The sequence below is a fragment of the Myxine glutinosa genome, chromosome 14, assembly GCF_964187855.1.
Source record: "Myxine glutinosa chromosome 14, kmMyxGlut1.1, whole genome shotgun sequence".
Taxonomy (NCBI): Eukaryota; Metazoa; Chordata; class Myxini; order Myxiniformes; family Myxinidae; genus Myxine; species Myxine glutinosa.
Window position 1 is genome coordinate 43269228 of NC_136274.1, and position 26137 is coordinate 43295364.

General features: G+C 49.8%; 1 protein-coding gene across 1 annotated transcript in view; it reads right to left on the bottom strand.

The window, feature by feature from the left end:
* Positions 1-8326: 8326 nt before the first annotated feature.
* The window catches only part of LOC137439712 (toll-like receptor 7), a 41867-nt gene continuing 24056 nt past the window's right edge, over positions 8327-26137 (bottom strand). The window contains exon 5 of the mRNA XM_068135748.2: positions 8327-9588. Within this exon, the coding sequence (XP_067991849.2) occupies positions 8330-9588 (1259 nt within the window). The 3' untranslated portion in view covers positions 8327-8329. The remainder of the gene's footprint in view (positions 9589-26137) is intronic.

Consider the following 26137-nt stretch of genomic DNA (forward strand, 5'->3'; position numbering starts at 1 on the left):
GTGTGTGTGTGTGTGTGTGTGTGTCTATCCCCCGGTTAGGTTTTAAAGGGTTTGAGTTGTGCTTTAGGGTGGATTTGAGTGTGGGGACGGGGGACGGGGGGGGGGGTTTAAGGGGCAATCTTTGAACACGACTGTGTGTCAGCCGGTTAAAAGACCGAAAAGACTTTAAGGGACCCAAAATATTCCAAGGACCCAGCAGAAGATCCCGAAGACCCAATGGACTCCAAACACCCAAAATGCCCTGTAGACTGTTAAACACACAAAGAAGACCCCAAGGACTCTGAAGACCCAAAATACCCCGAAGACCCAAACAACCCCAAGGACCCAAATGATTCAAAATACCCCAATGACTCAGAAGACCCCCAATGACTCAAGATCCAAAATACCACGAAGACCCAAAATACCCTGAGGACCCCAAATACCCAAAAGACTGAAAAGACCGTGAAGACCCAATGAACCCCAAAGACCCAAAATATCCCAAAGACCCAAAAGACCCCACGGATCCAAAAGACCCAAACAATCCCGAGGACCCAAATGACCCAGAGGACCCACAATACCCCCAAGGACCCAACATACCATGAAGGCCCCAAGATCCTTAAATATCCAAAAGACCACGAAGTCTGTAAAGACCCCGAAGAGCCTTAAAGACCCTGAAGACCTTTAAAGATCCTGAAAACCCATAAACACCCCGAAGGCCCAAAATACAACAAATATCCTTAAAAAACCCCGAAGACTCAAAAATACCTTGAAGACTGCTAAACACCCAAAAGACCCAGAAGACCCAAAATACACCAAAGACCCAAAATACCCCAAAAATCCTTAAATACCCTGAAGACCCAAAATACCCTGAATACCCCAAGTACATAAATGACCCAGATGACTTAAAAGACCGACAAGTCCCTGAAAACTCCAAATACCCCAAGACCCTTAAAGACCGAAAAGAGCCAGAAGACCCAAATTATCCCGGGTACTGAAAGGATCAAAAAGACCCCAAGCCCCAAAATATACAAATAGACCCTTAAAGACCAAGAAGACCCAAAAAACCCTGAAGACCGAAATGATCAAAAAAACCCAGAAGACTGAAAATACCCCAAAGACCCAAAATACCCCGTAGACCTTTAAAGACCCAGTGGGTCCCAAATTACCCCTCAGACACAAAATGCCCTGAAGACCCTTAAATACCCCAAATATCCAGATCGAGGACCCAAAATACTCGAATGACTTCAAAGACTCAAATGACCCAAAATACACCAATGAACCAGAAGACCCAAAAGACACTGAAGCCCCAAAAGACCCCAAGGACCCACATGACCCAGAGGACACAAAAAGACCCCAAAGACCGCAAGGACTCCGAAGACCCAAAAGAAGAGTAATTCTGCCTCTTACATTGCAATTGTAGACTGTGGCTTGCAAACTGAGCCTCAAGGTCGGTGTACAGAAGCGGTATTTTTGAAATCACAATAAATACAAGGCACAGGGAGGTGAAATTTGCTGCACGTGATGTGCAATGTGCGCAGAGTAAAACGAGTGTTCATTTACGCCTGTAGAATGTCTAAAAAATAAAGATGATATAAGTACACCTGACACTCGGCCCAGAATTCAGACTTCGGCATGCTCATGCGGCTGTACCGTCAAAAACTATGCCAACCCGTCATTTTTGACGGGCTTTATACCAGTATTTAATTATAAGCTTCTAGCATTTGCTGGAATGTAGTTCTAAAGAGGAGCCTGAAATGTGTGGATGTGACTCACAATTCTGAATCAGTTTACGAAAACCAATCAGGCATCCATTCAACCAAATTTAATGGTCAATTCACATCTGGTATTAAATGTCTTTCTGACGTTAAATCGTTTTGATTGTTGAACTTTCTCATTGCCCCACTCCCCCTTCCTTGTTTGCCCCTTGTAGCAATGAGTCATTAACACTGACGTTAAAGCGTCAATTAGATATCAATAATCCCAAATCAATTTTGGCTTTTTCCAGGGGGAAAAAAACCTCAATATAAACGATATGGGTAGATTGAACGAGCTCGAAGGCACAGGTACTATTATAACCACAAAGACAATGGAAAAACAAGGTTTTATTTTCATGCAAAACAAACATCAATCACGTGACTTCAATATGTGCATTATGGGAGTTATTTTAGCTTTTCCACCGCACAGTACTGTACACCATCAATCCGAGCCAAGGGCTGGCAGGTACTGCCGAAGAGGTCTTGGCAATGAATGCACCTAGTGCTTTGCCGTCTCCTTCCAGCGGAGAATCAAAATGCAGGAATTTAACCACCCTCGCCAGGTGACGATTTCCCACTCTTTGCTATGAGGTGTTGCGGAATCTTTTATGGCAATGATGCAAAATGGCACAGCTGGCTGTCCCTCTGAAGGATGGCGCGCTTTTCGATTTGATGGCCATGCGAATGGCCGGGGTGAAACTTTGTAGTCGGGAATCAAACCGAAGCGAACCGATTCTGAATCGAGTAGCGAGGCCGAAACCCGAACTCTGAGCGACCCTGTGACTTGTAATACTATCGGCAGTGCACACAGTAAAGCATCACCTGGGGTTGTTTTCATTTGTAGCACTTTGTACAACAGCAAATTGAATTTTTTAAATCCACCTCGATAGGGCAAGGGCTGACAGGATGGCCTAGAGGTACCCACACACGCCTCAAAACTGTCTAGCGTGGGCTCGAATGGTGACCCAGCTGTGAACTGTCATCCTGATGTTTGACAGGCAGGGTGATTCATCAATGTGTGTGCCGTCCCTCAAATAGACGTTAAACTGGGCATCCAGTCTGCTGGCATCAGTTGGGCGTTAAACTGGCATCCTATCTGCTGGCATCAGTTGGGCGTTAAACTGGCATCCTGTCTGCTGGCATCAGTGGGCGTTAAACTGGCATCCTGTCTGCTGGCATCATTTGGGCGTTAATACTGGCGTCCTGTCTGCTGGCATCAGTTGAGCATTAATGTTGGCATCAGTTGGGCGTTAAACTGGCATCCTGTCTGCTGGCATCAGTTGGGCATTAAACTAGCGTCCCGTCTACTGGCATCAGTTGAGACTTAATACTGGCGTCCTGTCTGCTGGCATCAGTTGGGCGTTAAACTGGCATCCTGTCTGCTGGCATCAGTTGGGCGTTAAACTGGCATCCTGTCTGCTGGCATCAGTTGGGCGTTAAACTGGCATCCTGTCTGCTGGCATCAGTTGGGCGTTAAACGAGCGTCCCGTCTACTGGCATCAGTTTGGCGTTAAACTGGCATCCTGTCTGCTGGCATCATTTGGGCATTAATACTGGCGTCCTGTCTGCCGGCATCAGTTGAGCATTAGTGCTGGCATCCTGTCTGCTGGCATCAGTTTGGCATTAAACTGGCATCCTGTCTGCTGGCATCAGTTGGGCGTTAAATTGGCATCCTGTCTGCTGGCATCAGTTGGGCGTTAAACTGGCATCCTGTCTGCTGGCATCAGTTGGGCATTAAACTGGCATCCTGTCTGCTGGCATCAGTGGGCGTTAAACTGGCATCCTGTCTGCTGGCATCAGTTGGGCGTTAAACTGGCATCCTGTCTGCTGGCATCAGTTGGGCGTTAAACTGGCATCCTGTCTGCTGGCATCAGTTGGGCATTAAACTGGCATCCTGTCTGCTGGCATCAGTTGGGCATTAAACTGGCATCCTGTCTGCTGGCATCAGTTGAGCGTTAAACGAGCGTCCCGTCTACTGGCATCAGTTTGGCGTTAAACTGGCATCCTGTCTGCTGGCATCATTTGGGCATTAATACTGGCGTCCTGTCATCAGTTGAGCATTAATGCTGCCATCCTGTCTGCTGGCATCAGTTGGGCGTTAAACTGGCATCCTGTCTGCTGGCATCAGTGGGCGTTAAACTGGCATCCTGTCTGCTGGCATCATTTGGGCATTAATACTGGCGTCCTGTCATCAGTTGAGCATTAATGCTGCCATCCTGTCTGCTGGCATCAGTTGGGCGTTAAACTGGCATCCTGTCTGCTGGCATCAGTGGGCGTTAAACTGGCATCCTGTCTGCTGACATCAGTTGGGCGTTAAACTGGCATCCTGTCTGCTGGCATCAGTGGGCGTTAAACTGGCATCCTGTCTGCTGGCATCATTTGGGCATTAATACTGGCGTCCTGTCTGCTGGCATCAGTTGAGCATTAATGTTGGCATCAGTTGGGCATTAAACTGGCATCCTGTCTGCTGGCATCAGTTGGGCATTAAACTAGCGTCCCGTCTACTGGCATCAGTTGAGACTTAATACTGGCGTCCTGTCTGCTGGCATCAGTTGGGCGTTAAACTGGCATCCTGTCTGCTGGCATCAGTTGGGCGTTAAACTGGCATCCTGTCTGCTGGCATCAGTTGGGCGTTAAACTGGCATCCTGTCTGCTGGCATCAGTTGGGCGTTAAACGAGCGTCCCGTCTACTGGCATCAGTTTGGCGTTAAACTGGCATCCTGTCTGCTGGCATCATTTGGGCATTAATACTGGCGTCCTGTCTGCCGGCATCAGTTGAGCATTAGTGCTGGCATCCTGTCTGCTGGCATCAGTTTGGCATTAAACTGGCATCCTGTCTGCTGGCATCATTTGGGCATTAATAATGGCGTCCTGTCTGCCGGCATCAGTTGAGCATTAATGCTGGCATCCTGTCTGCTGGCATCAGTTGGGCGTTAAATTGGCATCCTGTCTGCTGGCATCAGTTGGGCGTTAAATTGGCATCCTGTCTGCTGGCATCAGTTGGGCATTAAACTGGCATCCTGTCTGCTGGCATCAGTTGGGCGTTAAACTGGCATCCTGTCTGCTGGCATCAGTGGGCGTTAAACTGGCATCCTGTCTGCTGGCATCATTTGGGCATTAATGCTGGCGTCCTGTCTGCTGGCGTCAGTTGAGCATTAATGCTGGCATCAGTTGGGCGTTAAACTGGCATCCTGTCTGCTGGCATCAGTTGGGCATTAAACTAGCATCCCGTCTACTGGCATCAGTTGAGACTTAATACTGGCGTCCTGTCTGCTGGCATCAGTTGGGCGTTAAACTGGTGTCCTGTCTGCTGGCATCAGTTGGCTATTAAACTGACGTCCTGTCTGCTGGCATCAGTTGGGCGTTAATACTGGCGTCCCGTCTGCTGGCATCAGTTGAGCGTTAAACTTGGCATCCCGTCTGCTGGCATCAGTTGAGCGTTAAACTTGGCGTCCCGTCTGCTGGCATCAGTTGAGCGTTAAACTTGGCGTCCCATCAGCGGGCATCAGTTGGTTGTTAAATTGGGCGTCCCATCTGCTGGCATCAGTTGAGCGTTAAACTTGGCATCCCGTCAGCTGGCATCAGTTGGTTGTTAAATTGGGCATCCCGTCTGCTGGCATCAGTGAGGTGTTAAACTGGCGTCCCGTCAGCTGGCATCAGTTGGGCGTTAAACTGGCATCCAGTCTGCTGGCATCATTTAGGTGTTAAACTGGCATCCCATCAGTTGGCATCCATTGGGAGTTAAACTGGTGTCCTGTCTGCTGGCATCAGTTGGGCGTTAAACTGGTGTCCCATCTGCTGGCATCAGTTGGGCATAAAACGGGAATTCTGTATGATGGCATCAGTTGGGCGTTAAACTGCCGTCCCATCAGGTGGCATCAGTTGGGCGTTAAAGTGGCGTCCCGTCTGCTGGCATCAGTTAGGCGTTAAACTGGTGCCCCGTCTGCTGGCACCAGTTGGGCGTTAATACTGACGTCCCCTCTACTGGCATCAGTTGGGCGTTAAACTGGTGCCCCGTCTGCTGGCATCAGTTGGGCGTTAAACTGGTGCCCCGTCTGCTGGCACCAGTTGGGCGTTAATACTGACGTCCCGTCTACTGGCATCAGTTGGGGATGAAACTGGCATCCTGTCTGCTGGCATCAGTTGGGCGGTAAACTGGCGTCCCATCAGCTGGCAAGAGTTTGGCGTGAAACTGGCGCCCCACCCATCAGGTGGCATCAGTTGGTGGTCGTTAAAGACCCCACGACGTCATTGGCGAAGAGGAGGCGACCTGTCGTCGGCACCCTGAACAAATTACTACTTCCAACAATTTTACCGTTCTTGATTTGACTTCGATTCTTGATTCGTACTGCAGAGAGAGAGAGTGAGAGGGGGCAGTATGGATGTACATCACTGACATGCACAGTTTTGAAACATATGGTGGACAAGCCTGACGAGAAGGTTCAACCCAGGTGAACTCTGAACAAGAAGCCGTGGGCGGCACAGTGAGGTGATGCCAGATCAAAGCGACGTCTCGGACAATACCATGAAAGCAAATGCTTGTTAGCTCACCGTCCGCAGAACTGCAGAACGCTCACATCAGTCACACAGTGCTGTCGGCACAGCCAGGCCTGTTGCGGCTAAGATAAAGCAAGGAGGCAGCGATTATTCCAACAGAGTCACAGACGAGGCCTCACAGATGATCACGCCTGGGGCTGATTGAAATGTCACCACTGTGCTATTTACAACCGTTGTGCTGCGTAGTTTGGCTCCACAATGCGAGGAGATGCCACTTTCTCATCGTTTCCATCCCATTAGGAAACAAGTGCGAGGACTTCCAACAGGTCATAGTAGGAATAGGGCCAGGCAAGCAGTTTAAACTTGCTACTCCAAAAATGAAGTAATAAAAATGAGCAGCAAGACAGCCTTTGGGGCAGATATGGCGAGCAAGAAGAAATCTTTCATCCGTACATTCAGTGTGAAGATTCTCGCAAAGATTATGTCGGAGAAAGCTTTCGATATTCCTTCACGAGGCAAATGGTTTTTTGATTTGCTGTTTTGTGTCATTTCGCAAATGCGATAGAAGTGTTTGTGATTCCGATAAGATGCTGCCTATCTAACTAGAGGTGCCATGGCAAACACAGCCTCTGCGCCATTGAAGAAGTTGAAGTGCTTCTTCAGAGGAAGGAGGAGGGAACAGTGCAGAACGGAAGGATGTACTTCATGGAATTTAGAGTTGCAGCCACAGAAAAATACCCTGAATTAATATCTACAACGTACGAATAAAACAGAAGTCGAGATGAAAAGGTCATCATGAAAGTTCAAGCCAGTGGTACGGATATTGTGATTCATGCAATCAAGAGGTCAAAGTTTTCTATCATTTGACCTTCTGTTTACTCTTATTTGTATATCAGGGATGCGCTGAGATCGGGTGACAACAATGGCTTAACAGGAATGCTTGATAATTACAATTATTTTTCGCCTGGTGTTGGCCTAACGGTTAAGATAGTCCGCTTCACTATGTTAACAAATATAATTTCGTTCAAAATTTTGGGAGATTAGCAAACCTGTACATTTTTGGAATCATCAGAGCATGGAGAATCCGAAAATCAATGTTGGCATTTGCACAGACACGTGCATGGCCGCCATTTTTGATTTTCAAAATGGCCGCCATAAAATACATATTTTGCGCTATCTCGGCTTCTAGTCAACCTAAAAACTTAATTAAATATGCTAATCCTATGTTTTCTGGGTCAAGGAATCCAATAAAGCCTCCAAATAGTGCTCAGGGTTATAGAAAAACAACAAACAAAGGTAATTGAAAACCATGGTCTTTATATTTGTGATATAACTGTATTACATAATACATGATATTGCAAGTCCTTTGAAGTTATAGGTTTGGGGTTATAAAGCAAGAAAGCAGCCTTGTTAGTATCAGATTGAACTATAAGTCCTATACACAGGATCTACTAGGTCTATACCGTTCAGGAATATGCTGAATATGCGGAATATTTTTTGTATCACTAACATCTGGAAAGTCCTAAAACTGAAGCGAGTGTTAGGATTAGAAGTCTAATGATCCCACCAATGGTTTTCTTGACCCAGAAAACATAGGATTAGCATACATAAAAATAAGATTCTCGGTTGACGAGAAGCCGAGATAGCGCAAATTATGTATTTTATGGTGGCCATTTTGAAAATCCTAAATGGCGGCCATGCAGGTGTCTACGCAAATGCCAACATTAATTTTTGGATTCCTCATGCTCTGAATATTCCAAAAATGTATAGTTTTGCTAATCTCCAAAAATTTTGAACGAAAAAACAGTGAACCTGACTAAGGTGGCTGGCTTGAGATCTTAGGGTCTTGAGTTTGAGCCCCTGCCCCTGCCATTGAAATAAAACTAGGTGGGTTGACTCAGCCCGTCATCCTTCCGTGGTTGGCAAAATGAGTACCAGCTTACTGGTAAGAGGTAACTTCATTGGTAAAAGCACAGCCGCACTTCCAGAAATGATTCAACAAGCAGCCACAGGCCGCAAACGAATAAACTACATTTGTTGTTATGCTTTATCAAATGCCCTTCACGTCCTCTCAGCAAAGTCTGATCCCCTTCACAACCCTACAGCAATCCATCTAATGGCTGGCGTGAGGTTATTACATCTTTGCGGCAGCGTGGAGGAAGAGGAGGTGCTAGGGCCTTGTGAAGATCATGCCAGAATAGGCCTTGAGCCTGTGGGTTAAGTGGCCAATGAAGTACTGAACCAGGCACAACGCGCTGGCGCAGCTGAAGATAGCGAGAGGGTATACGAGGTTCTTCAAGCAAGACAAATACGATGACATCGGTGCCTTCATCCAGTAACCTCTGCTGAGCCATGCCCAGGGCCTGTTGAAAACGGCAAGAGCCAGCAAAGTCTCGAGTGAGCACGAAGATAGTTTTGCGGCTTTGTAGGATGCTCTCGGACAGGTTATGCACAACTGAAATGCCAGGCACCCAATCTCTCTCCTCCAGGCAAAGATGAAGTGGGCGCCCCGTGCCTTCCTCTAGTTGTATACGAAGCTCGTGGAGAACCCACTCTGAGACCTCTACGCTGTTCACGTCATAATCCACGTAGGCATCGTAGTCATCAGCCATCGCCTTAACGTCCCAGTAACCACCACGCCAACGTGCCCTCAAAACCTCGAGACCATAGGCAAGTTCCCAGTGCCATCGGTTTCCTGCCAACGCCCCAAAGACCATGATAAGAATGGTGGTGGCAAAGAAGAGCGAAAGGCCTCGGCCGAGCGTGACCAAGCTGCAGGCCTTTGTATACAGAGCCTTGACAACAGCACATCCGCGATGCGAGTCGGGTGTGTCGCAGAGCACATCCACTGCAAGCAACGGAATGATTACACTGGAGTCGTTGAGCCAAGCGCTAAACCAGCCGTTGCCACATGTACAGCCAAAGGGGTTTCCCCGAAGACCCAGCACGTCCAGGCGTTCTAGCTCGGATGTCGGAAAATCGGTGGCATTCGAGGCCGTAAGCTTGTTAAAGGAAACGTCGAGCACTGTGAGGTTTGGCAAATTTTGCAAAAACCAATTGGGGAGCGAAGTGATTTGGTTGTGGCTGAGGTCGAGGTGATAGAGAGCTATATTTTTGACGTTGGGTGAAAGGGTCACGAGGTTGTTGTCGCTGAGGTCGAGGATTCCTAGATTCGGCAGCAACAGTGCTTTTGACCAAGGGAAAAAGGAGAGGGAATTTGAGGCAAGCAAAAGAGTTTTGATTTTACACAGGCGTGACAGCACAGGGTCGAGCAGCACAGACTTCAGGCTGTTGCTGGACAGGTCCAGGTACTCAAGGTTTGTGAAGTTTCCAAACAGGTTGACAAACCTTTTATTGCCTGCAATGCAACAACGAGAGAACAATCATTAAACAAGGCGAATAAACAATTAGAGCGCATATTAGATAAACACAAATTGCGCAATTTTACTCCTCTTTAACCTCCTGTCTAGTTTCTCCCCCAACATCCCTGCCCCATCCCCACTGACCAACTCTCTCTCTTGTCTCTTAAATATTCCTCCCTCCCTACTTTCCATATGTGTAAGCCGTATGTAATTTTAATATTCTGTGATTTGATTGGCCCAGGCCCTAGGGACACGACTTATTATCAAAATTGGCATCCTTGTTAGGGAGGGTTGTGCTTATTCTTCATCATAAAGATCATTATGATTATTTGAATTAACATAATGAATGGCGGTATAATTATTGTAATTGTGAACATTATCTCGTTAGTGACTGCCAACAAATGCCTCTGAATAGAACAGCTCGATCAGATCATGTAATTGTTTCCAAGATTAATTTTTTCTTTAAGCTTCTTATTACCAGCACGTTCGATGGAGGATAGATAATAGAAATGAAGAGTAAAGATGAGTTCGAAAGCACAGAATCCAGTGCTTTATATAATTTAGTACAAGGCCATTAAAAACAATAAATTCAGGGTTTCAAACTGTTTTGTGAAAATAGCCCCTCCCCCCACCCCCCATACGATCCCCCGCTCCTTTTCACCCCCCCCCCCGCCCCAGCTCCGAGCCCATCATAATCATCCATCCATGCCTAACCCTAACCGTTATCTACTGTAAAAAGGAATAAATGCTAATGGGCTGCCTTCAAAGGGTTACTGACATTAATGAGTGAATAAATAATAAATATTTTAATTTATTATGCAATTCTCTTTTCAAAAATTAATCTTTTCTTTTGCTGTTCCACTTCGGGGACATTTTGTCTTTTTGTGTGAGCATCCCTTACTCCATAGTCCCCAATGCTGTTTTCACTGTTTGGGCTGAAATACCTAATGATGTCATTGAGCCTGCCTCAATACTCATTGGTATTTGTTGGGAATGCTGTGTTGTCAGGGAATTGTCGCCACTCATCTGCCCAAGAGTTCTCCCTTTGTGCATGGGAACCTGGCACCGAATAATCAAGGGTATGATTTATCAATGAACCAGAGATGACTTCACAAAGGTGACTCCATTACTTTCCGATTTGTCTGGATCCACTTCAACAAAAGTCCTGAACTTTTTAACGCCCAAATTCCATCAAAATCTATTACCCCTAAAGGTTCATATTTCATTCCTTCTTCCTTCCTGCAATTGCTGTACAGCCAACAGTAATATATCTTCGGATACAAACTAATGCATTATTTAAGTAAACTGTATGAGGTATGGTTTTGGGGAAGGTAGCCAACTTACACACATACCTTTTACACATTAAAATATCATAAAAGAGCAATCAGAGATTGCAGACCCTCGCCAGGACGTGTTTTAGTGGTTTTTAAGGCTTTCCTGTTAAAACAAATATGTTAGCCAGACCACGTGACCGATGACGTCACCATTTTTTTCCCTCCAATTATCCTTAGATGACGCTCAACAAATTTCATCTTGATCGGATGAAGTGTTGTACTTGACGGATTATGACGTCATAATGGAGGCACCTATGACAGTATGACAGTATGACATCATCATTAACACAAGTTATTCCCCATGGAGAGTTCTTAAAAATGAGCCATGTCTGATTTTTTTTCTATTCAGCGCTTTTGGAGATATAGAGGTGCAAAGGTTTTTGTTTTCTTCCAGGATGGCGCCCATACCACGTGACCTGATACGTCATAATTATCGTTACAAATTCTACAGTAGGAGCTGCACCTATGTTGAAAATTTCCTGTCAATCGGACCAAAGGTTGCAAAGAAAATCATATTTATTCTGTGCGGACAAACAGACAGACAACCAAACAAACGGACTCAAGTGCAATACCCTCTCCTCTGGCGAGGGTAAAAATCGTTCACCAAAATAGAAATCGATGAAAAAAATGTCGATGGATATGCCTCGGCTCGAGTGAGATGTCAAGCCATTGTTACGCTTCATCTCAATGAAAAGTCACACTAAAATAAAGGTTATGTGAGAGCGTGATAGACAAGAGAGATAAGTAGAAGAGAGACAATATCAGATGCTTCTATCTCGAGTTATGGTCTGCAGAATGATTTTCAAAGCCCACGTCACCTTTGACCTTTTGTATCTAAAATTGAATCGGTTCTTCTTTGTATTACAGTACATACTTGTGCCAAGTTTGGTTTAACTCCCTCCAGTGGTTCACAGGTTATTGTGGGAGCAAACTGATTGTCAATAAAAGGATATATTGTGGCGGACACAAAAGCCCACTGGCGTGGTGACATCATTCCGCGCACCAAGTGGGCGGTGGCCACGCCCGAGGGGTAGGCGTGGCCTCATGATATACACCGGGCGCGCAGCCCGGAGCGCGCCAGTGTTACAGTGAGCTCCTGAAATAAAGACGCTTATAAGTTACCGCTTGTCCGCTTCCTCCTTGCTCGCAAGCAGCGCGCGTAACGCCGCGCTTTACTGGTGACCCCCTCGACGTTGGATCTGCCGGAGCGATCCTTCCACACGCGACGCCATTGCCATGGCCAACTTCATCAAACTTCCCGAATTTTGGGAGGCTCAGGCCGAAGTCTGGTTCGTCCAGGCCGAAGCCCAATTTCAGCTTTGGCGCCTCACCGGCGATGACACGCGCTATTGCCACGTCGTCGCCTCCCTCGGGCCCGGCACGGCCGCTCGAGTTGTGTCCGTCCTTCGCCACCCACCGGACGGCCACAAGTACGAGGCACTCAAGCGGCTACTCCTAGCCACGTTCGGCCTCACGGATGACGCACGGGCCGACCGCCTCCTGGATCTCCCCGAGCTCGGTGACACGCGCCCGTCGGTCCGAATGGACCATATGCTGTCACTGTTGGGCGACGAAGCCCCCGGTTCTCTATTCCGGGCGCTTTTCCGTCGCCAACTTCCAGCGCAGGTTCGCCTCGCGTTGGCCGGGACCTGGCTAACGGAGCCCCGAGCATTGGCAGCCGAGGCGGACAAGTACTTCGCCGCTTCGGACACGCAGGCGAGAGTCGGCGTGGCCGTCACGGCCCTCGTGGCTGATGCTGCTGATGCTGCTGCTGATGCTGCTGATCCACAGCATCAGCTTATACAGCATACGCAGCATGCTGATACGCACCTCGTGACCGCCGCCACGCCCCGCCCACCGCCGCGGCGAAAACCGCCACCACGGGGAAACCCGCCAACTCCACCGGCCTGGCGGAGCCAGCCGCGCTCCTCCAGCTCCACCACCTGGTGCTGGTTCCACGCCAAGTTCGGCCACGAAGCTCGGCAGTGTCATCCGCCATGCTCCTTCAACAGGTCGGGAAACGCCCGGGCCGGCACTCAATAGTGGCGATGAGCGCCGGCCGTTCGAGCAGCCTGCTGTTCATAACGGACACCTTCTCCGGGCGCCGTTACCTGTGCGACACGGGAGCGCAGGTGAGTGTCGTTCCCGCCGGCACGTCAGACAAGCACGCCGCGGGTGGGGGCCCCACGCTGCTTGCCGCGAACGGGACGCCCATCCGTACGTACGGAAAACGCTGCCTCTCTCTGTGGTTCGGAGGGCAGGTTTTCCGATGGACGTTCGTCACCGCCGACGTGCCCATGGCACTGCTTGGCACGGACTTCCTGTGCGCTAATGGGCTCCTGGTCGACGTCAAGCGCAGACGTCTTGTCCAGGCCGAGACGTTCAGCTCGCTCGCTTGTGCGTTGCCCAGCTCAACGAGCGGCTTGCCAAGCGGCTTGCCGAACGGTTCGGTTCCGGCCACGTTGGTCTGTATGCTTCCGGCAGCGGACGCATTCACCCGCCTCCTCGCCGGCTTCCCGGCCCTCACGCGGCCCACCTTCTCGGCGGGGGCCATCAAGCACGGGGTGGCCCATCACATCCCCACCGTCGGGCCACCGGTCTACGCCCGGGCACGCCGCCTCGAGCCGACGAAGCTGGCGGTGGCAAAAGCGGGGTTCGCTACCCTGGAGCGACTCGGCATCGTTCGGCGCTCAGAGAGCGCTTGGGCGTCGCCGCTGCACATCGTGCCGAAGCCCGGCGGGGGATGGCGACCGTGCGGGGACTATCGCCGTCTCAATGACGCCACGACTCCCGACCGCTACCCCGTCCCCCACATTCAGGACTTTTCCGCCCGTTTGGCGGGCATGTCCTTCTTCTCGAAGGTGGACCTCATACGCAGCTACCATCAGGTCCCCGTCAGGCCGGAGGACGTCCCGAAGATGGCGGTCATCACGCCATTCGGACTCTTCGAGTTCCTGCGCATGCCCTTCGGTCTGAAGAATGCGGCTCAGGCGTTCCAGCGACTGATGGACAGCGTCCTGCGTGACTTGGATTTTGTCTACGTCTACCTGGACGATATCCTCGTCGTCAGCGCGTCCCGCGAAGAGCACCTACGCCACCTCCGCACGCTCTTCGAACGCCTGGGCCAGCATGGCCTGATTGTGAACCCCGCAAAGTGCCGGTTCGGCGCCACCATAATCGATTTTCTGGGGCACCGTGTCACCAGGCACGGAGCCGTCCCCCTGCCGGCCAAGGTGGAGGCGGTGAAGGGGTTTCCGCGCCCCCACACGATCAGAGGGCTGCAGGAGTTCCTGGGCATGGTGAACTTTTACCATCGGTTCCTGCCCCGTATCGCCCAGCTCCTGCGCCCCCTGCACGAAGCTCTCCGAGGTAAGCCGGGCAAAGGCGACGTTACCTGGACCGAGCAGATGGACACGGCGTTCACGGGCGCGAAGCTCGCCTTGGCTAACGCCACCATGCTCGCGCACCCGGCGCCCGATGCACCGATCGCCCTCACCACCGATGCCTCGGACTACGCGGTGGGCGCGGTGCACGAGCAATGGGTGCGTGGAGCTTGGCAACCGCTGGCGTTCTTTAGCCGGCAGCTTCGCCCGCCCGAACGCCGTTACAGTACCTTCGACCGCGAGTTGCTCGGGCTTCACTTGGCGGTCAGGCACTTCCGCCATCTGCTCGAGGGCCGTGCGTTCACTGCCTTCGTCGACCACAAGCCGCTGATCTTCGCGATGGGCAAGGTCACCGAGCCGTGGTCGGCCCGGCAGCAGCGTCACCTCTCGGCCGTGTCCGAGTACACGACGGACATCCAGCACGTCGCGGGGAAGGACAACCCGGTGGCGGATTGCCTTTCCCGGGCCGTCGCCCACGCAGTCCACCTCGGCATCGACTATGCCCAGATGGCAGCGGACCAGGCCGCTGACCCCGACGTCCAGGCCTTGCGGACCGCCGTCATGGGCCTCCGCGTCACCGAGGTGGCGTTCGACGGCGCGGGCACGGCCCTCTTGTGCGACGTCTCCCTCGGGCGTCCTCGCCCCATCGTGCCCGCGGGCTGGCAGCGCCAGGTGTTTGACGCCATCCACGGCCTGTCCCACCCGGGCGCGAGGGCCTCCCAAAGGCTGATCGCCGACAAGTTCATCTGGCATGGCCTCCGGAAGGCCGTCCGCGGCTGGGCCAGGACGTGCCTCGCGTGCCAGCGCGCCAAGGTGCACCGGCACACCCAGGCCCCGTTGGCCCCGTTAACGGTGCCGGAACGCCGGTTTGACCACGTCCACGTGGACCTGGTGGGACCTCTGCCCCCCTCGCGGGGTTTCACCTACGTCCTCACTATGGTGGACCGCACCACCCGGTGGCCGGAGGCCGTGCCCTTGGCGTCAACAACGGCGGCCGATGTCGCGCAGGCTTTCATCGCCACCTGGGTCGCCCGGTTCGGCGCCCCCTCAGACATCTCGTCCGACCGCGGCCCCCAGTTCACCTTGGAGCTCTGGGGGGCGGTCGCGCAGGGGCTCGGGGTCCGGCTGCACCGAACCACGGCCTACCACCCCCAGGCTAACGGCCTGTGTGAGCGATTTCACCGCTCATTGAAGGCCGCGCTCCGGGCCACCCTCCGCGACGGCGGCTGGGTCGACAGGCTCCCCTGGGTCCTGCTGGGCCTCCGGACGGCGCCCAAGGAGGACCTGCACGCATCCGCGGCGGAGTTGGTCTTCGGGCAACCGCTGCGGTTGCCGGGCGAGTTCCTCCCCGACTCCACGGCACCATGGTCCGCGGTACAGCAGCGCTCCGCTCTGCAAGAGACCGCCCAGAGGTTCGCCCCGGTGCCAACGGCATGCCACGGGCACCCACCGATGCACGTCGCCCCAGAGCTTCGCACGGCGGAGTACGTCTTCGTCCGCCACGATGCCCACCGGACACCACTGCGGCCCCCATACGACGGGCCTTTCCGCGTGCTGGAGACCGGGGCGAAGCACTTCACCCTGGACATCGGCGGTACTCCTGACCGCGTTTCGGTAGACCGCCTCAAGCCGGCCCACCTCGACGTGGACCATCCACCGCCAGTGGCCCGACCCCCACGTCAGGGCCGCCCCCCTGCGGGCGGACCCCCGGCACCGCCCAGCCCCACCGCCCCCCGGTCCTGCACCCATCCCAGGGGCAGCCAGGGGCATCCCTGCACCCCGGACGCCGCCGATCGCCAGGGGGCGCTTCGGCCGGGTCATTCGTCTGCCCCGCAAACTGGCCCTCCAGGTGCGCGGGAATTCTGGGGGGACGCGTGTGGCGGACACAAAAGCCCACTGGCGTGGTGACATCATTCCGCGCACCAAGTGGGCGGTGGCCACGCCCGAGGGGTAGGCGTGGCCTCATGATATACACCGGGCGCGCAGCCCGGAGCACGCCAGTGTTACAGTGAGCTCCTGAAATAAAGACGCTTATAAGTTACCGCTTGTCCGCTTCCTCCTTGCTCGCAAGCAGCGCGCGTAACGCCGCGCTTTAATATGCCATTTGACCTTTGGCCTCGACAACAAGACATCCGCAATGGGAATCAGGTGTGTCACAAAGCACTATCTTTGTAATCCACTGCAAGTAATTTAATGATTACACTAGATTGTTTGAGCCAAGCACTATCCCAGCCATTGTCACATATACAGACAAAGGGGACTAAAACTCAGACAAAGGGGACTGTCACCTAAGACTCAGCTTGTATGCGGGTGTCTTCTGATACTTCAGGGAGATGAATGCCCCTGCCTTGCATAATCCCAGGTCACCTGTGGGCAAGGTGTTATACCTGTCAGCCCCCATTAAGCCACGGTCCCATAGAGCCTGCGTTGGTATACGATGGGCTACGATGGCCCAAACCTACGATGGCCCACGATGGGTAGACAATAAAATATTATGCTATTGCGTCGTCGTACGACCATCCGATATAGCTTGATAAAGTCGTACGTCGACGTACGCGAACATCTTGCGATAGGCCCACGATTGTCTCACGTGGTCGTACGACGGTCGTACGACGTTGTGAGTCATCACAGCATGGTATATAATTCAGTTAAATTCCACTTTCAGTTCAGTACACAACTATTTGATGTGGGAAGGAAAACGACATCTTTCTACACACATAACGACACACATCCTAATAGCACAATTAAATGACAAAAAAGATCATGGCCACACAGGGGAAGCTTTACAAGCATAAAGAAGGACACAAGGGAGGGCAATGGGGGATAGGAAAACCAACCAACACGACAGAGAACTCACAGCTCAACATGCATAGCCACCATGATGCCATGTTGCAGTTTGGGCATAGTTGAATTCAAGTTTGAGCCTTGCTGACACCAAAGAACTAAAAAAACAAACATAATACTACATTCTTGCATGGGTTTACCGCCCAGTCTCGCCTTCCGTGACAGGTATACGGCAAGTAGCGGTAGCAGTTAGGAAACCGAATACAATAGATGTAGTTTCCTTTTTGGGAGGAAACCCAAAGATGTAAGCCTTCAAAGAAAAGGTAATCCACAATCTATGGGAAATAAAATTTAACCAATAAAGCAAAGGAGAAAGTCTTTCACAATTAATGAAGGCATGAAACAAGTCTTCCCTCTCCGGACAAAAGGGGCAACAGCCAGAAATGGGGGGAAAAAACCGAATGACAGCATTGGAAGGAACAATCCAGTGGGCCAAACGCCACTGGAGGTCACCTGTTCTTTTAGATATAAGTCCAGCATACATTGTATCCCATAAAGGCTCAGAGGGGGGACCGGGAGGCAAGAGTCCTTTCCACCGGGTAACCCCAGTTAGAGGTGGGTCCCCAAGAAGACGTTTAACACAAGACTAATAGATGCTCTTGCTGCTCATTGCATGGAAGGGGGGTGACCCTGTACTCATGGGGGGCAGATCATTTGGGGTAAAAGACACAATTAATTTTGGTACTGTGGGCTCAACCTCTGCATCCTGGGTCCAATGTAGGCCTAGCTGGTGGCCTCTTCGGATCACCGCTCTTAGTATGTTCCCGATTAACCTCCTGGACCGAACACCTGTTAGGTCCGCCAGCTCGTTCGCAGGTTTCCATCCATGTCCAGAGTCATGCCAGAGATGACACACTTTTAAAATGTTGGCCACTATAAAATGTTGGCAGAAATCGCGACTTCTCGGGATATCGGGGAAAAGTGGATTGAAAAATAACGGCTCATGTGCAAACATGTTAATGCCATATGAGTCTGTTTGACGACTTATCGAAACGCCCTGCCAGGCATTCAAGAGGCTCTGATAAAAGACTGGAAGCAGAGATGCATCAACGTGTTGTAGGTTGGTCAAAAACAGTTCCTGACCATAACCGAGCCTCCCAGCTCGTTGAAGAACAGAGCAGGCCAAGGGCTTGCCTGGTGAGTGTTCTGCATAAAGCAAGCGTTGGATGGAGCAGAGCCAGAAGGCCAACAGGTGGCATTTCACGTCAACGAGACCATGACCACCCTCGGCTGAGGGACAACATATGGCGCTGGGTCGAAGAGGTGGTAGCCTTCCCAAAAAAAATCCACCAGTTTTCTCTGAATAGCTTGAAGCAAAACCTCCGGTGGTTGCAGGCAGATGAAACTGTGCCACAAAAGGGTAGTGACTAGGTTGTTGACAACCAGCACACGACCTTTATAGGAAAGGTGGGGTAGAGCTGTTTTCCATCGGCTCAAACGCTTATCCACCTGGTCAATGATCCTCTCCCAATTGTTTTGGACATACTGAGGAGGACCGAGGAAGACGCCCAAATACTTGATGCCATCGTTTGCCCACACTAGCTCTGCAGGAAGGGGGGGGGGGGGTTGGTGGTAATAACGGTGGCACAGGTAAGTCATTGTTGGGAAAAGGGAACCATAGAGCCTTGCTTTTCCCCCAATTGCATCTTAATGATGAGGCAAGGTTGAAGTCCAACAAACACTTTTCCAAAGCGTCACTGTCGCATTTTCTTTTTATGATGACACATAGGTTGTCGGCATATGCAGACAGGGTCAAAGGTGGGTGTCCTGGAGAAAGAACAAGTCCAGGGATATCTTTTCTGAGAGCGATTAAGAGAGGTTCCAAGGCGAGGGCAAATAATAGACCTGAAAGTGGACAACCTTGCCTTACCCCTCTCTGAACCTTTATGGGTGGGCAAAATTCGTTGTTAACTTTGATCAAGCTGGAGATGTTTGCATATAACAAAGCTATGTAGGCTCTAAAATTAGCACCGAGCCCACAAGCTTGCAACACATGGCACAAAAACTTATGATCAATGCTATCAAAGGCCTTTGCAAGGTCAAGAAACACCAATCCAAAATCCTCTTTGACACATTTACCAGTTAACAAATCTCTGATTAGGAATATGTTGTCGCAGATGGATCTGCCAGGGATGCTGCAACTTTGATCAGGTGACACCAGATCACCAATAACTGTCTTCAACTGGTTCGCAAGGACCTTGGAAAACAGTTTGTAATCCGTGCACAACAAAGAGATCGGACGCCAGTTTGACAGGTGTCGGAGATCGCCGGTCTTTGGTAGCAGGCAGAGTACTGCTCTTCTAAAACTGAGCGGTAATTCTCTGGATAAGAACGTTGAGCAACTCTGGGCCCAAAATGTCCCAGAATGCCAAAAAAAAATCGGCAGGTAGGCCATCGATGCCTGGGGCCTTTCCCGACTCCATCTCAGCAAGTGCACCGGTTAACTCTGGAAGGGTAATTGGAGCATCCAGTTCCAAACGTTGGGCCTCAGTCACAGAAGGAAGATGAGAGGTCAAAACATTCATCATTTCATGAGAAACCGTTTTGGCTTTGAAAAGATCAGAAAAGAAATCGATTACATTTAATCTTATATCGCTTGGATTAGTAAGGATGTTCCCCCCTGGGTCCAAAACCGAAGATATAAGTCGTGTTGGTTTATCTACAGTTTCTAGATGAAAGAAAGACTTAGTCGGGGTATCTGAAACCTTGATATTCTGTATTCATAGCCTAACCAGTGTGCCCGCTGCTTTTTCATGGATCAAATCCCTTAATTGGGCCTTCTTCTCGAGTAGCAACCGATAGTTCACTGCGTTGCTCTCATTAGCCAGCTTGCCCTCTAACCTTAAGATATCTGCTTCCAAGCAAGCCATCATGATGTGTTTTACATTGGTACAGTGTGAATTAAATTGTTGGCAAAATACTCGAATTTGGGCCTTTAGGTTGTCCCACCAAAGACTAATTGAGGAGAAAGAAGATTTTTTAGTACTCATTTCAGCCCAGAAATCACGAAAGGAATCTGTAAATAAACTATCTTCTAACAGTTTAACGTTAAACTTCCAGTGACTATTTCTGCATGTGGGTCGAGGAAAAGAAAGATCTAAGGTTACCATATGGTGGTCTGAAAACAATGACGGAAAACAACCTGAAGAAACCACGACGTTCCTAAAGGGTACATTAATGTACCAGCGGTCGAGTCTTACCGAAGACACCCGACCATTGGCACATCGACACCAGGTATACTGGGCTACGTTGGGGTGGTGCAATCGCCAAACATCCAGTAGACCGGCCATCTTAAAGAAACGGGATAGGTCCGCATGGGACTCGGGGTGAGGTTCTGCAGAATTTCTGTCGTTCGAAGGGTCAAAGGTGCAATTAAAGTCACCACCGATGCACACACATTGGTCGAGATCAACTGATTTCAGGTGATTTATCATGGAGGTGAAAAAGGACTTTCGATCCCTGCTCTCACTAGGTGCGTACACATTGAAAATGGTGCAGCGGAAGTTTTGGTGTACAAGCTGAAGGGAAATAAGCCGGCCTTTTATGACTTCCTGAAAATAGCAAGACTCAAAAGCTAGACCTGGCTTCAGAAAAAAACCCAACCCCAGCAGATGAGGCTGACAGATTGCTAAAATAGCATTGTCCTTTGAAAGTTTGGCACCAGTCATGTTCCACGTTAGGTGTGATGTGGGTCTCTTGCAGTAAAAGAACATTTGCCTTTTTACGATCAAACAAGTTTTTAACTTGGGCCTGACGGAAGTGACTTGCACCCCCACCATTCATATTTAAGGTCGCAAAGGAAATGTTTTTCATTCCGTGTTAATGAAATCGCCCTGTGCTTGGGAACACTCTGCACCTGCTCGGGTAACAAACTTTCTTAACCTGTGGAATTGAGATTTCGTCAGGTCAAAATCCTCATGCGCTTTGACTATTGACTTTGCGGTGCAAATGAATGCTGCCAAGTCAGGGAAATAGTCTTTAATTACGATGTTACGGTGACGATACGTTTCGTCAAGGAAGATAAAAATGAGTTGAGGGATACCTGTGAGTGACCTGTCACCGATTGTGACAGCTCGGTTGCCTCAATGTCATCCTCGGACTCAGACACGTCAGATAACATGTCGTCAGGTTCTGGGGTATTACCTGCTGCCCCCGCGATCTTATCCGGTGGAACCTTCACAAGTTTTCCAAGGTGTTCCCGTGAGCACTCGTTAACACTTTGGTGGATATTTTTTGTATCTGGTATTGGAGCTTGGGTTTGAGATCCCAGCAAACTCAGATTTACTGGCCCCATTTCTAAAGTGGGAACGTTTATTGAATCCTCAGTCTGCTCGGTATTTAAAGGGCAAACAAGTGGAAAACCATTCCGCAGCTCTGAAATAGTAGTAATTTCACTGGAGGTTTCGCACTCGGAAACTTCCAGGGGAGAGGTACTAATTATATTTTTAGGCTCATTTACATGGCTAACCCCCGCTCTAGCAGGGAAAATGGCCTTAAAATGCATGTTGTTGTTTGTTGTTGCTCATTTACATAATAAGACTCGTTAGTATCGTTGGCAACGGTATTTATATACTCGGTTAGTGAGGGAATGTCAGAGGGACACTCAAACACTTGTGCACCGGGAATGGTGCCGCCCATGACCGCCTTCTTTGCAGCACCAGCGAAATTGCTTAGCACTGGTGCTCTTCGCTTTTTAGAATACACTATGGATTCTTCGTTCATGGGTTCGGGAAAGGGGGCAATGCTAGTTGTGTCAGTCACATCGGTGGGTGTCATCACATTGGAATCTGAGAGCACGGGTGTGTCAGACAACTCAGTAGGGGTGTCAGAAGGTACGGTCGGGGTGTCAGAAGGTACGGTCGGGGTGTCAGAAGGTACGGTCGGGTTGTCAGAAGGTACGGTCCCGGTGTCAGAAGGCACGGTCGGGGTGTCAGAAGGTACGGTCGGGGTGTCAGAGGGTACGGTCGGGGTGTCAGAAGGTACGGTCGGGGTGTCAGAAGGTATGGTCGGGGTGTCCGAAGGTGTGGTCGGGGTGCCAGAGGGTACGGTCCGGGTGACGGAAGGTACGGTAGGGGTGACGGGAGATACGATCCGGGTGATGGAAGGTACGGTAGGGGTGATGGAAGATACGGTCCGGTGTCAGAGAGCATGGTCGGGGTGTCAGAAGGCGCGGTGGAGGGATTGGCCTTACAATCTCTTTCGTTATGTCCCGATTCACCACACTTTGGACAAGAGGTCTTAGGACAAAACCTTTTAACGTGTCCGAATTCTCCACAATTAAAGCATGTTAAGGAGGCTGAGGAAGCATACATGTGGTATTCCCAATCGTCCAACGATACTTTAAAGGATATATTTAAACCCGTATCGGCTCCGCGATCCGGGAGAATCAACTTGCCTCCTGAAGCTCATTACGTGTTTGACACGATCGCTGCGACACCCGAGCGGAATCATTGAGATTCGGGAGACAATTTTACCATAACGAGACAGAACGGATAGGAGTTTCTCGCCTGGCATGAACGGTGGTACATTGGATATTGTTATCTTGGTAGCTGGCATATCCATAGCGGGGATACCGTAATATAATGACCCCCTTTTAAGTTTAGACAGGTACTAACGACGTCATGAACGAACTTTTTTTCTGACACGAAGACTACAAATTTCTGGTTCATTCGTGATGCCGCTCGAACATTGCCGTCTCCTATGATGGATCCCACGGCAAGGATAATGTCCTCAGTAGGAGCTCCTTCAGGCAGAACACATGCGAATGCATGCTTCCGTGTTAAATTTTCGAACGCCTCATAGCGAGAGCGTGTATTCACCATACCAGCGAATTTACCCCCCCCCCCCCCCCCCCTCTTCCCACTTGTCCGAACCGGACAAGAAGGTGTCAAACCGAAATTAATCGAACTAAAGTAAATAATAAACGTGCATTATAAGTACAAAAATGGCTTACAAAGCGCCGTCAAAGCCAGTAGGCTGCACCCAAAATGGGCCCGCTCTCAATCCTCTCTCTCTCTCGAAGACAAAGGTGTGGAACGGATGAAAACAAAATGCCAAAGCACACAGGATGGAAAAGGAGAGGGGGGGGGAGGGGCACGGGACGGCAGGAGAGGAGAAAATCACACAACGGACTCACCACAACACAGAGCAGTTGCTCACAGCCGCCATGACGCCACACCTGAATCGCAACAGCCGGCAGGGGGCGAGAGAGAGAGAGAGAGAGAGAGAGAGAGAGAGAGAGAGAGAGAGGGGTGTGGGGAGGGAGGGCAGAGAGATAGAGGGACAACGAGAGAGAGAGAGAGAGAGAGATCGATCGATCGATCATGTTTCTGTGGAAGAATTCCCAGGCTGAATCAACATCAGAGATTCAGAGGCAGTCGATATGGGAGACCAGTCCTGAAGAGAGAGGGCTGCTGGCAGTTCCTGCCATTCTGCTTGAGTGAAATGCCAAACTCACTAGCATTGAGGCTGCTCTCTGATAATAGCCAAAGTTATTCACTTTCATAAGCATATGATCATATGAGCAAATTGGAGCAGAGGAAGAGCATGAGACATTAGCGGGAAAGCTAGTATCACCAAATCCAGAAAGGAGGATTTGCCATTGGAAGAAATCTGGGATTGAAAGTTCACAGATCAAGTCAGTCCCATGAAGTCACAGAAGTCCTTTGCTGAACTACAATTGCTGGTGACAGAGGTAGCAACGCCCATCTATTTTGCATAGTGACACTTGAAATCACCACATATAAGGAAGAGAGAGAGTTGAGATGAGTGGTTAAAAGATGGTCCATGTTGTTTGAGAAAGAGATGTGAATTTGGATATTTACAATCAACTTAACGATCTATACAGGGCCCGCATTAGTTCAACAGAGAGATAGAGACAGTTGAGGCAAAGAAGAATTTACCCCCCAAACCCGATGCAATGATTCTGGAGATACGACGTGTCTATCTGGGCAGTTGCATGAGCAAGCGCATGCTGCTTCTGAAGGGTGTTGCATGTCGCCCATGTCCGTGGTGACTGGTGCCACTGTGCTCTGTTCTTTATTTGTCGATGCTCTTGGGTCGCACCAGACATCAGCAGTCATGAGGTCATTACCAACGATCTCCCAGGGCACTGAGATGTACGGCTGCTCCATGCTCATCTCTCTCATTCACAACGGTGCTTCTTTACAACCTGGCGCAACACCCAAGCAGCAGGATGTTCTTGTCTCCGGAGCGCACCACCATCAAAAGTGCCACAAAACCCTGATCAATCACCACAGCAGAGAGATGATGATGATTAGACGGAGGCTTGGGCAGAGTGAAAGCTTCCCTCATGGAGAGTCCATCTTCCATCTTCTTCTCCTGATCCACATAGTTGCATATTGTCCTGTTATCATTGGCGGGTGTCTCGATGGGCACATGTCGTTGCTGACCTCACACTTTTAGAAGTGGTGTGCTAAGTCCCTTTGACTTATTTGCCCTGGTTGTTTCTGGGCTCGAGGGGCGTGTATCATTCTTGACCCACGGTTCTATCCCACCGTGTTACGATGGCAAACAGGCCAGTTTGAACCAATTCAGAGAGAGAAAGAAAGATGCAAGATGGATTCAGAAAAGAAACACCACGGCAGTGAAGACCATATATCTAATACATATGCAATGCATAACTATCCACATGTAATACAATAAAGTTTAACTAAACAGATACTTCAGGAATAACTATCGTCATACTAAAGATTCATTATTTAACCCAAGGAGCCATAACCACAAGATATATCAATTATCTATATAATAATACCGTAAGGACTCGACTTTGTTATCCCTTTTACGCCGCACCCAGTGACCCGATGCCCACGGCAGTAATGCATTTTCCATCTACGAACCGCGCTCTTTGTTTATCACGTACAGCCATACTCGAAAAATCTGAATTCGCCGACTTTGGGACCCAAAAGCATCCGATTATCGGCCGATACGACGCCATCTTTCGACACCATCGTATTGGCGTCTGCTGGGCGAAGGCGATGCGAGCCGTCCGCTGATTCGACAGTCGAGTGGTGTGATGGGTGGTGTGAACCAAATGGTCTTTTTATTCCCTTGAACATTTTAAATTAGGATATATAAGGAAACGTCTTTATCGTCATTTTAATAAAGTTAAATGGAGTGACGTTGCGATACTCGGGGTGCGTTGCATAAATCCTCGTAACTCAGAGAGGTGTAGCAGGTGGCGAGATGTAAGGAAGCTTTTTTATTCCCTTGAACATTTGAAATTAGGATATATAAGGAAACGTCTTTATCGTCATTTTAATAAAGTTAAATGGAGTGACGTTGCGATACTCGGGGTGCATTGCATAAATCCTCGTAACTCAGAGAGGTGTAGCAGGTGGCGAGACGTAAGGAAGCTTAAAGATAACGAGCTGAAAACAGACGAACGATATCCCTTCCGTGGATGTTCCACGGGTTTCACGTCTTTATCGTCATTTTAATAAAGTTAAATGGAGTGACGTTGCGATCAGTGAGTTGTATACAAAGAGATAAAAGGATGGCATTGACTTCGAGACGGTACGTGATAGTTGGCTGCGGCTGGCTGATGCCACGTTTTTTTTTTCTAAGTGCCATGGATGCTGATGGACATAATAAAGGTATCGGCTGATCTCTCATCGTAATATTACCCGATGGAAATGAACTGTTTCTTTGTTTGTCATTTCCTGTGCAATAATGTCAAATTGATAAGTCAGACATCCTTTTCTATGGACAGCTGCTCTCCTTTTCGATGGCATCGTCTATTGATATGCATGTTCTTCTTTCATATAATTTTACACATTCACAATCAGTATTTCAACTCTTGCAGACATTGGAAAGGAAGTTGACTCACAGGCCAACTCTCTGGCTCAATCACAGGCCGACGCACAGGCGATGTAATTGTGAGTAGCATTTTTGCACAAGTGAAAATTGATCTTTCTTCCTAACTCTTACTCGGACAAGCAAATCCCCTATGCCATCCATAATGG